Source organism: Meleagris gallopavo, chromosome 2 (assembly GCF_905368555.1).
Source record: "Meleagris gallopavo chromosome 2, MGAL_WU_HG_1.1, whole genome shotgun sequence".
Classification (NCBI taxonomy): domain Eukaryota; kingdom Metazoa; phylum Chordata; class Aves; order Galliformes; family Phasianidae; genus Meleagris; species Meleagris gallopavo.
In genome coordinates, this window is record NC_139405.1 from 5,876,826 (window position 1) to 5,887,956 (window position 11,131).

General features: G+C 43.6%; 1 protein-coding gene across 1 annotated transcript in view; it reads right to left on the reverse strand.

The window, feature by feature from the left end:
* The window catches only part of BFSP1 (beaded filament structural protein 1), a 31,175-nt gene extending 20,290 nt beyond the window's left edge, over nt 1–10,885 (reverse strand). Inside the window, exons 1-3 of the mRNA XM_085218748.1 lie at nt 10,112–10,885; nt 4,274–4,466; nt 1,997–3,535 (exon numbers count right to left, since the gene is read on the reverse strand). Coding sequence (XP_085074874.1) covers nt 1,997–2,367 — 371 coding nt within the window. The 5' untranslated portion in view covers nt 2,368–3,535; nt 4,274–4,466; nt 10,112–10,885. The remainder of the gene's footprint in view (nt 1–1,996; nt 3,536–4,273; nt 4,467–10,111) is intronic.
* Between the last annotated feature and the right edge of the window lie 246 nt (nt 10,886–11,131).

An 11,131-nucleotide genomic window follows, 5' to 3' on the forward strand; every position in this document is an offset into this window, starting at 1 on the left:
TTCTAAAAGTACAGTGCTTTCTATGAGTATTTATGACCTCCAGAGCCTTGCATTCTTCACACTCATTCACAGCCTATGCAAAACACCGCTAACAAAAAGCAAGTGATGCTGTGTCAGATCCTGCTGATGGGGAGCTGTACAGGTCACTAACCCACAAAGCATAAAGTTGGATGCAGGAATCTATCAAAAGGTATTTCTGTCCATTTTGCACATATTTTTAACTAATATGTAGCTGGCACTGAGTTTAGTCAAAATCTCATAGACACTGCTTAATTAAAACATACAAAAAAGTATCAAAGTTGACAGCTAAATTACACCATTGGCTCTTAGTTGAATTTCCTGCTCACGCTTATTGGAATACAGAACTGCCTAATCTGGCACTCATTACTCATTGACTCACAGCCAGGGAGTCATGAATTTCTGACCACTTCCAGCATTAAGCCTCAGTGCACCTTCATGGGTTGTCCTTTGTTGTTGCAGATGAGAAACAGAGATGAGGGTTGGGAATTTATTTGTGCCACAGTTCCCACAAGCTCTTTGTGTGGCAGCTCGCTGGTACTGGGTTGGAGCTACTGATATTTATTTATTTTGACTGGCTCATTTTTTGCCCCATGAATAGCTGTGGCAGCACTGCAGAGCAGCATGCTGGGCTCGGGAGGGCAGGATGAGCACTTGTTAGGGTGGTTATGGCTGCTGGGAGCGATGGATCATCAAACCACGGCATCAAGATGCAGATGGTCACGTTGCCAATTGCCTCACACCTGCTTTCTGGCTCTTCCCAACTGTGCAAAGAAAACCCAAACAAACCCAAACAATTGTAGAAACTGAAGGGAAATACAACAATCTTATACTTGCTAGTCCAGAGGAGAGGGAAATCCATAGAGGAACAAATTGAAAAATTATGTGATTTGGCTAAGGTCAGACCAAAGTCTGTGGTGGTGAAAAGGGATGAAATCTCAAGTGACTCATATATTTCTGCAGCAGCAAGACAGTGCTGCTCCAGCTGATTCATCCCCTTCCTTCTTAAAAATGTTTTTGGTGACTTCAGTGAGCACTGCCTGGGAGCAGCTGTGTTTTTATCAAGACCATTTCTTGAAAATACTTCACTTGCCTCCTTCCTATCCTTGTCAGTAAGAAGTGTTTCTAACCCAGAGTAGCTTACATGGTGTTCCTCTCTCACCTTTTGGTGGGAAAGTGAAAAGTTTCACTTCAGCTTGTATACTGCTGCCAAATTTTCCCTTCTCTTCCATTGTCAGTCCTTTTATCAGCAACATTCACCAGGTCTTGTTGTAGAAGTAATTAGGCAACATGGCCGAAACTGGCCGCTGCTGAAGAGAAGGGAGTACGTGTGTCTGGAGGCACTTCCATGCTTCAGCCCGTAATTCTCCTGCTCTTATTTAAAGTACCAATGAAGCTAAAGAGAAATGAAGTTTGAGGAAAATTTTCTGACAGGTATTGGTTAAGTAGCATGTGCCAGAAATATTGGGACGCGAGGAAAAAAAAGGAAGTTAACTAAGCAAATCCCTCTCACATACCAAGAAAAATAATTATTTTCTCTTTTTTCATCCTGCATCCATAGAGGCTGGTCCAGGTGATTTACAACACCTGTAAATAATAAGAGTTTCTTAGAGATGTCCTAAACGTTTCAGGAAGTGTTTGGAGTCTTGTAACTCTCTGCCATTCAGACACATGCCTCATTTTGTGCCAGGATGGTTTTCTAATTGGTCTTTTCCCTGTTGGCAGCTCAGAGCACAGCACTGCTAAAGCTAAGAAATGACAGCGTGTGCCATGGTGAAGGAACACTGCCCCCCTGGTAGCAGGGACAGCATGAAGAGCAGAGCTGGTGCTCCCTACACACTGCATGCCATCCCTGGCTACAAGTCTGAAACACGAGGAGAGACATCACCATGCAAGAGAAGCAGCCAGCGACCAAACCTACCCTTAGGACACAACTACAGAAGCAATACTACCTCCTCCCTCCCTCCTCCAGCCTTACTTGTTGCGGTACTCATCAAGCATGCGCTGCGCATCCTTCTCCTCCCGCTCCAGCTTGGCCCGGTCGGACGCCAGCTCCCGCATTCGTTGGCGGTTGAACTCGATCTGCCCGGCGAAGGCTTCGTCCAAGCCCACCAGCTCATCCATGCGCTGGAAGGTCTCCAGCTGCTTGCGCAGGATGGTGTTGCGCTGCTCCAGCACGCGCGCCCTGTTGATGTAGCTGGCGAAGCGCTCGTTGAGTTCCTGCAGGTTCTCCAGGCCTTGGGCTTGGGCCAAGCTGTCAAATTCGGGGGAGCCCCGCAGCTCATCGTAGGCGTCCGAACGCTCGTACTTCTCCTTGCGAACCTCGCGGAGGAAGCTGCTCCTGTACATGGCTTCGGGGGGGCTGTGCGGTGCCGGTGTCCCCTCTTCCGTGCCTGCCTGTCTCTCCAGTTTGGATCTGATTTGTGTCTGGGGGGTTTGGGGAGGAAGAATTGACCATAATCACCCCCCAGATGATTAGGACTTGTCTCCAGGGCGGTTTGTGGCACTAAAGGCATCATCTGCAGCAGTGAACTAAATAAATCCCAATGGCCCCGCCTTGGGGCTGCCCGTCCAGGCGTCAGCAGTTCAGAAGAGCTTTCTTTTAGAGCGTTGCAATTGCATAGGCAGAATAAAAGACAGCAGTGTCCAGCTTTTGCCTGGTGGATTATCCATGGACAACAAAATGAGCGCTTTGCAGTTTCAGAGGCTGAGTTCAAAGCCTGTCCTGGCTGTGTTGCAGGGGAGAGCTTTGTCCTTTGTTGTTGTCTCCAGGCACTGTGTACAGGCCTCCTGCTGAGCCAGGATTTTGGTCCGAGTGGATGGAACAGCTTGATTTTTGTTATTTGGCAGTTTTGCAGTTGTTTGGGATTACATTATGGTTTATAAAAAGGTCAGCATGGCTCCTGCTCCAACTACAAAATTTGGCTATTTGGTTCTCACCTCATACTTCATCACATCAGCCTTTCCTGTGCGTTAAGTTTACCAAGCATAAGAGGCATGAAAGCAGGAGGATCACAGGCATACTTTAAAGAGTTGGTAGTCCAACTGAGGAGTAGCTAAGTGCCATGTCCCTTCGTGGCATGGCAGACATCAAGTTACCTCATGGGGAATCACCATCCTTCCTTTCATCCCTTTAACCCCCCTCACATGCCACCATTCCCAGAGAGGCTTTAGTTTCTCTAATAGAGATAGATGTACTTCCTGTAACTTTTTCTTCTGAAGTCTTTACCTCTTCGTACACAGTTTTTTCTTCCTCCAGAAGCACTCACACAGCCAAGAAGCCCAACACCAAGACAGTCCAATATTGACATCTCTGTTAATAATTCATTTACATTTAAGTCACTTTTTCACTTTTTAACGGACACATCTAGTATGGATATTTAGATCATATATCTTGAAACCTTAATAGAGAGTGACCTTAATAGAGAGTGGCCTTAATGACAGCAGGCGCAGAGAAGAAAGATGCTGGGTGCTCAGGTGATTCTGAAATTCATCAGCTGTGTAATCAAATCCGTACCTAGAGGAATAAAAAGCCCATTAGAGGTTTTCCTCATCTTTCCCATTCTGCTTCAGATTATTTGGAAATGCAAATAGGGGAAGATCAAGTGATCTTTCAGAAAATCAAAATAGGGTTTGTGCACACATCATTGAGCTCTGTACACAGCCTCTGAAATAGTTAAACAACAAAACAGATAGTTTTTTATATATATATATATACATATTTATATATATATATAAATATATATTTGGGATCTTCATGTTGTACAGAAAGCAAGCCTTCCACACAGCACCAACACGCAAATATTTGCAGCTCTGTGGCGAGACAAGCCAGCCCAGCCAAACAATGCAGCAGCTGCTGATGTTTTTACAGAGTTAGTCTTCCAGAAGAGATCAGAAAGCAGATTCTGCTGGACTGTAGGCACTATGTTTTTATGGCAAGAGATTTTTAAGCTTTAGAATCATAGAATTACCAAGGCTGGAAAAGACCCCTGAGATCATCCCAGCCAACCGTCCACCTACCACCAGCATCTCCTCACTAAACCTTGTCCCTTAGCACTAAACCACGTCCCTTAGGTATCCTATCAGAACAGAAATAGCCTTTGAGAGAACACTCCCATGCCTCCTGAGGCTGGGAGCAGCACTGACTCTACACTAAACATGAACCTTAACTCTCTAGGCAATAGACACAAAAATGTCATGTTCTGCTACAGGCTGCATTTCTCCAAGTGGGATTCCTGACTCAGTAAAGTCTCACCTTGGGTTGTTTCTCTGCTGGCTTGCTACAGACATTGCTTTACTGTGGGCAAAGCAAGTATGCATGGCTCATGTGTTGTGCTCATGGCTTCCTCTGACAGAGGCTCTGACTTTTGGTGAGGGAGCATGAGGAGACATTCTGGCCTCCAGAGAGCTCACAGTTGGTCCAATGCAGCAAACCAGAGTGATACAACCTGAAAGACAAAAACAGCTTGGCCGAGACTGCAGATGTTACCCTGTTTCTTTTCAAACCAAGAATGTCAAAAGCAATATGGAAAAATCAATCTACTCCTGCTATGCACTGAATTATTTGGCTCATCTAATGGACCACCAAGGTGAATTTCATACAAAGAGATCCTTAAGTGATGGCTCAAAGACCAAAAGATTATCAATAAACACATTAATGAAATGTCTGACAAACTGCTGCTTGGAAGCTTCCTAGATTTTTATCAGTGTGCATGTAGCAAAAAATCACTTATATAGAGAGAATCTTTTTTACCCATTGCCCACAATATCAATAAAAAGTAACAATAAGAAACGTTTCCTATCTTTCCTTCTTTGTTCCCAGTGTACGCGCCTTGTTCCTGCGAGAACAAAATCTGAAGGCTGGCTCTTTGCATTGTAAATGTGCTCTATGATACATCATTATCGCCCCAGAACAAGTGTTTACCTACTGCTGCACAGCTCAATAAAGCCCTGATGCAGTGAGTGCTTTGCTTCCTCTTTAATTGCTTGTACTGCCATGAACTCCCTCGCAGTCTAAATTGGCTATAACCCTTATGTACAACATCAGCATATTTTACCAGTGCCACCAACCTGCATGTGCTCCTCACTGTTCAGCTCCGCCAACACAAGTTTCTCATGCTAAATCAAACCAATTTAAACCAAACACACAAAACACAACACAACCATCCAAACAAAACCTCTTCCTGCTATTTTCTCAGTAAGACCATGACAGCTCGTTGGTCTACCTACTTAGCTGCCATGAACTGATCCCAGACACTGGTAGGGCTTTACACTCTGTTCTCTCTTGCTGTCCTTTGAAGTTGCTTTGTTTTATTCAGAGCCTGACACTAATAGCCCAAAGTATCCTGTTCCTTTAGTCCAGAATGAAACTTCAGAGCAGTGCATGCTAATGAAATTCCAAATGCGCATTTCATGGCAAGGTCTCATTAGGCAGAAATTGAGATTATTTTTCATGCTGAGAATTGAGGTTATTCTTCATGCAGAGAATTGATGCTCAAAAGGCCGCGTCACATCGCATGGCTGAAAAGAGCGGTGGTGCAAGGCATTCAGGGCACATCTTCTCCGTGAACATGAACATGACTAATGAGAGAGACGAGATGAATTGAGGCTGATTAGCTTTAAGGAAGACTCAAAGGGATGTAACTTCAAATAAGAAAGAGTCCATTATATAGGAAAAAAAAAAAAAAAAGGTTTCTTTTCCACATCCATAGTGAATAGAACAAGAAATAATGGGTTTAAACTGTGTAATTTAAGATACAAACGAGTTATGTGGAAAGTGGTCTAGCAGGATGAATAATGAAGCACCAGAATAAAAGGCTGCAAAATCTGTCACTGAAGCACTTACAGATCAGGCTAAGCAAACAACACTCAGGGCTGCGAGAGGTTTCATTCCTCCAGCCATAGGAATGATGAGAGCTTGCTGCTAATTTCCAGGGGGACACAAACAAGAGGACCCCTTAGTGTCCCCAGGGCCCTGACAGCGACTTCTGAGACCTCTCCCAATCCTGTAAGTGCCACACACTCCCACTTGTAAGCACCCTTATGTGTAGTCTTCCTATTTGCTTTAGAAATTGATCTCTAGTGGATGATGTCCAGCACACTGCAGTACAGTTTATTTTTACCCTGTCTGAGTGAAGCAAAGGGCACCATGCCTAGCCCAGTGGACCACATAACACTGAATACTACTGTTGTCAAAAACAGGAGGTTTGTTCAGATGCTGTTCTGCCTGACCCCCAGATCAGGGCAGCTGTCTCTAAGGGAATTTACAAAATAGCTGTGCCATGTTTCATGTATGAACTTAGAGAGCAGGGATATTGCTATCCCTGCAGGCAGCACCAGAAAGAGCACCCAGGGCCCAGGGCTGTTTCGGCTCCGTGGTTAAGCAGTGGTCATGTACCACCAGAGGGCTGTAGTCTAACAGCAGGAACAGGCTGTGGGTTTGAGATCCTGTGCCAAAAGCACCAGCATCTGACAGAAGTAACACGTGATTCCTACAGAGAATTTGCTCTGAAACAAGATGGACTTCGTCCTTCTTGCAACAGTAGATGTGCTGAACGAAACGTGCTGCTTCTGGTCAAGGAGACCCAACATCGCCGAGGTTGGGGCAGCCTCTGATGAAGATGAACGTGCAGCTGTGAAGCTGTGTACATGCTGCACTGCTCAGGACACACAACAACAAGCTCACGTCAACACCATGAAGTTAACAGACACTGGGGACAGATCCTCCGCTGAGCTGTCCCTGTGAAGTCAGGCCAGGGATTACTGAGAGCTGGGCATACCACAAGGAATCAAGGAAAAGAACACCAACAATTCTCCATGGCAATCATAAACAAAAATAAAACCAGCTTTACTTTTTTGGCCTGCTTTGCCTAGCAAGTCCATAGCTACATTAAGCTTGAAATTGCAGTGTTAGACAAGCTCTAAGAAGCCAAGCTACGTTTTTTTTCCTGTCATTTTGGCCATCGCTCAGAAAAAAAAAAAAAAAGAAAAAGCACACCATTGTAAAAGAGTAAAATAAAAGATCAAAGATGAAAACTGGGTAAATACTCTGGGTTTGGGTTTTATTTATTTATTTTTCTTTTTCTACTTTAGTCTTAATCTAGCCACTTGCTTTTGTTCGCTTGTTTCTTTTTCTGAACAGCGCACAAAGAAGCAAAGGGACAATGGATCATTAAAAGCATGAGATCTCTGGAAGATAACAGTTGCTCTAGACCTTTTTTTTTTTCCTTTCTGGGGAAAAAAAAAAAAAAAAAAGGTAGGTAGACCACTACCTACAATTTATCTCAAATCCCCCATCCCTCTACATCATTACTGAATATAATATGGTTGATTTGGGAGGACAGAATTTTTTGGAGGTACACTGATATGTCTGTATGTTTTCATCCAAAAACTGACAAAAATTAGAAGTATCTCTTTTCTCCTTATAGAAATAGGTTTGTTAGGATTCAGAAGATGTTAAGTAAAATATTACGTCCATTTTCTTGGTACTGTAGAACAAAAACTAACTCATCTGAACACGTCTTATCTTTCAGAACGTCTCCCAGAAACTTCATTTTTTAACCCCAATTTTTCAATGCAAGCTTAAAGTTTCTGTCATTGCCTTTTCTAGGGAAAAACATTGCAATCAATAACTAATTTTGATGGGGCCAATATTTTACAATACAGAAGAGAGAAAACAAAGACAATTTTTTCCTCAGAGAATTTGTAATACAAGGGAAGATAAAAGACGTGGTGTGGTTGATAAACCACATGGCCTTTCCTTTCACCCAGAAGAAACTGAGTAGGAAGATGAGTTTTCTGATAGAGTGTTTGGTTGGTTTCTTATGAAAAGAAACAAACAAACAAACCTGAGGAAATGAAGTTCAGAGTGAATTTGGACTCCACTTGAGCCCTTGAGACGATAATCTGCATTTCTGCAACAGACAGAACAATGAAAGCAGGAGTGCGAGGAGATCTCTGGGGAAATGAAGACTACAACTTGAATGAATGAAACAGCAGAACTAGGGAAGGGCAATAAGAAGAGCCTGGAAAAGGGTCCAAAGGGGGAATCTCAGTGGTAGGGTGGTGCATGGCAGATGTCTGGCCATGCCAGCCTGGCAGTTTGGGAAGTACTGCTCATGGAGATGAAGACGCAAAGCTAGTTGTGTCTCAGAAGCAATGGTGATGGGATGTCCAGCTCGACACAAAGGGCCAGGAGCCCCCAACAAGTGGAAGAGGAGAGTGGGACAACGGAGGCCCCACTGCTCTCCTGCCCTTGTCCTTGGGAGTGGCTTGGTGACAGCCTCGCATGCAGGCAGGTGATGCCTTCAGCCACCTTCATAGAGGAAGAGAAGCAGGACAACAAGTCACACGTATTCCAGCATGGGTAAATCGAAAAAGCTATCTCTGGTCCTTACAGCTAATAAAATCACTTATTCTCTGGGTTAAACTAACATTCAGATGCAGCAAGTTCCTCCTGCCCCCAAGGACCAAGAAAAGGATGGGATGGAGGCCAGGCAGCACCACAGTGTGCACAGCAGTCCCCTCCCTACCATGGGCCAGAGCAGCTGTTCTTCCTTTATTCTGCTAAGGAAACCATGGTCTGACCCCTGGCAAACAGTGATTTTCTCCTAATGGCTCCCTTGCAGGGAGGTGTCTGCTTGCCTCACAGAGTTCATGGCAGATGCTTTTTCTCAGCAATATCTAGTTTGGAGCTGAGTAATAGACCTGAAACTAAGCACTACACACTCAAAGCACTGAGAAAAGTAGATCTTATACACACACCAAAGATTTTTCTTTTTTTTCCCTTGAATATTCAGCGAAGAATGGCTAAAAATCCCGCCCTGGAATTCTGGAGCTTAATAAAACTAGATATAATACTTGAATTCATTGATAGCAACTACATAATGAAAGGTACTGAGCCAGGCTGATTTCTACAGGATCATGTCCTCAGTGTATCTTCATGAAAGCAGACCAGGCAGCTTCTAATTCAAAAAGCAATTTTGGAAACTTGCACTGTCTTTCTCGACAACCACTCAGCCTCACAGATCTGTCAAGGGCAGTCTAGCAACAAACTGAAACCCAGATAGGGAGAAATAAACCAGGGGGATGTGTCTGGGGAACAGGAAACTGAGAACTCACTGACTGCAACAAAACTGATCTAACCAAAAAAAAGTTGAAAACACAAGTAAACAAAGTGCAACAAGAAAACACCAGGCGCATGGGTGATGTTTTCTTCTGTTTGCCTGATTTCTTTTCATTGAAAATGAAAGAGGATATGTTATAGCATAGTAATGGATGTAGAAGGACAAATCAAGGAATGAGAGCTGAAAACAAGATTATTTCCCTTTCTGCTTGTATTGCTTTTCAATCCTTTTTACCACAAGTTCCATTAAACACAAAGCGTTATATAGCACTTTGTTAGCTCTCCTTCACCAGAAGTTCAGAAAACAAAAAGATAATGTCTGTGACTGGAGTAAAAGGCCTAAGTAACGTTTTTTCAAAAACAAAAAAACCTACGCTATTGTTGAGGCAGTGATACATCTGTTCACTGCCACTGATGCTGATTGAAATGGTACAGCAATCAGCTTGTTATTGTTGCTATGGCACAAGATAGATTAAAGGACATGCAAGCTATAAATTTAGAAAGAAATTAATCAGGTTGACGCATATTGCAGAAAACATTAGTTATCACCATAAATCCCAAGTTTTCCTTGTTATAAAGACATTTGGAAAGTCTCCTGTTCATCGCTTCCTTGATTGCCATCAGGGAGAAGGAGGTTCTGACTGGTTCCTGCCATGGGCATCTTGCCATGAAGGGCTCCCATGGCTATTTCAGAACTTGAGGGAAAGATGAGCCTTGCTTGACTCGTTTGTGGGTATTAGAGAGGGTACATCAGTGCCTGAGGACATCAGGTGTCTCCCAGGCTCTCTGGATTCTCCTCCACCCCAGCAAATTCTAAGGTCTTTCTTCCAGCTCAGTCACTGGGATTCAGCCAAGCATACAGGCAGAGGAATGAAAAGAGAAAGACCACCCCATGGGTTTGCAGGGCCTCACAAAGAAAGCACAGCAGAAGTAGTTTTAAGCATGGGATTTCACCTTCCATTAACTCACCTTCTGCTACTCCATTCCAGCCTGTAACATCACCATCATTCTTCTGCAGTGCAGAGCAGAGGGTCACTTTGGGAGCATCACACTACTCTTGCTTGTGAGGTGTGCAGATGTTTGGAGGCAGGCTGGGAAACAGGCAGTGCACCACTTGCTTGGTGAGTGCTGCCTACTCATCTCACAAATTAATGACCACTCCGATTGTTTTGAGGTTTTTTTTGTTTGTTTTAGTACAGCCTGTTATGAATCATCTGCTTTAAACACTTTGTCAGCTCTCTAAAATACTTTTCAAAGCCACTGTACTTGGCACTTTTGGAAAACTTAGGAGTAGCACTCATAATGAGAAGTGCATACCTTCCTCTGTCTCTAGCTTCAACCTAAGTGAACAGTACTGGAAAATGTCTTTTCAAGGTCACGGTCCTAATTAGCCCTGTAAGTGTTCTGCTGACTTAAATCCAGGTTATCCTGAACCCGTGCATGCTTTAGCCTGAACCATCTGAGGTTTCCTTGCTGGTACTTTTGGCTGTCATCAAACCTCCAGTCTTGATTGTAACCAAACACCCACAGCAATGTGCAGAGTGGTAATTGGAGGCAGCTATCCTTTGGATCAAGCTTCCAGAATGGATTCCCCCAGGATCAGGAAAAATCCTCCCAGCAGTAGAACCACAGTTTTCCTTCTTTGTTAAGAATCCCCAGAGAGACAAAAACGCAAAAATGGTGTCTTTGGGAAGAAAAAAAAAAAGAAAAAAAAGGTCAGAAATGTGAAGAATGTAGAATACTAGAATACAAGTATTTCACTAATTGGGTTTATCAAGGTGCCTGTCACACTGTGAAAACACTCAAATCACTGCTACACTCTTGAGAAAAATAATTACTTGTTTCCCTGATTAGACTAAAACACAAGTTGCTCTGTGAATACTTGCTAATCATCAATCTCCCAGAATGCAGAAAACAGCCGATATGTTACAACAGAAAGCACTTGTGTCACAACAAATTATGCAGCTTGAGACTACAAACACAAACACA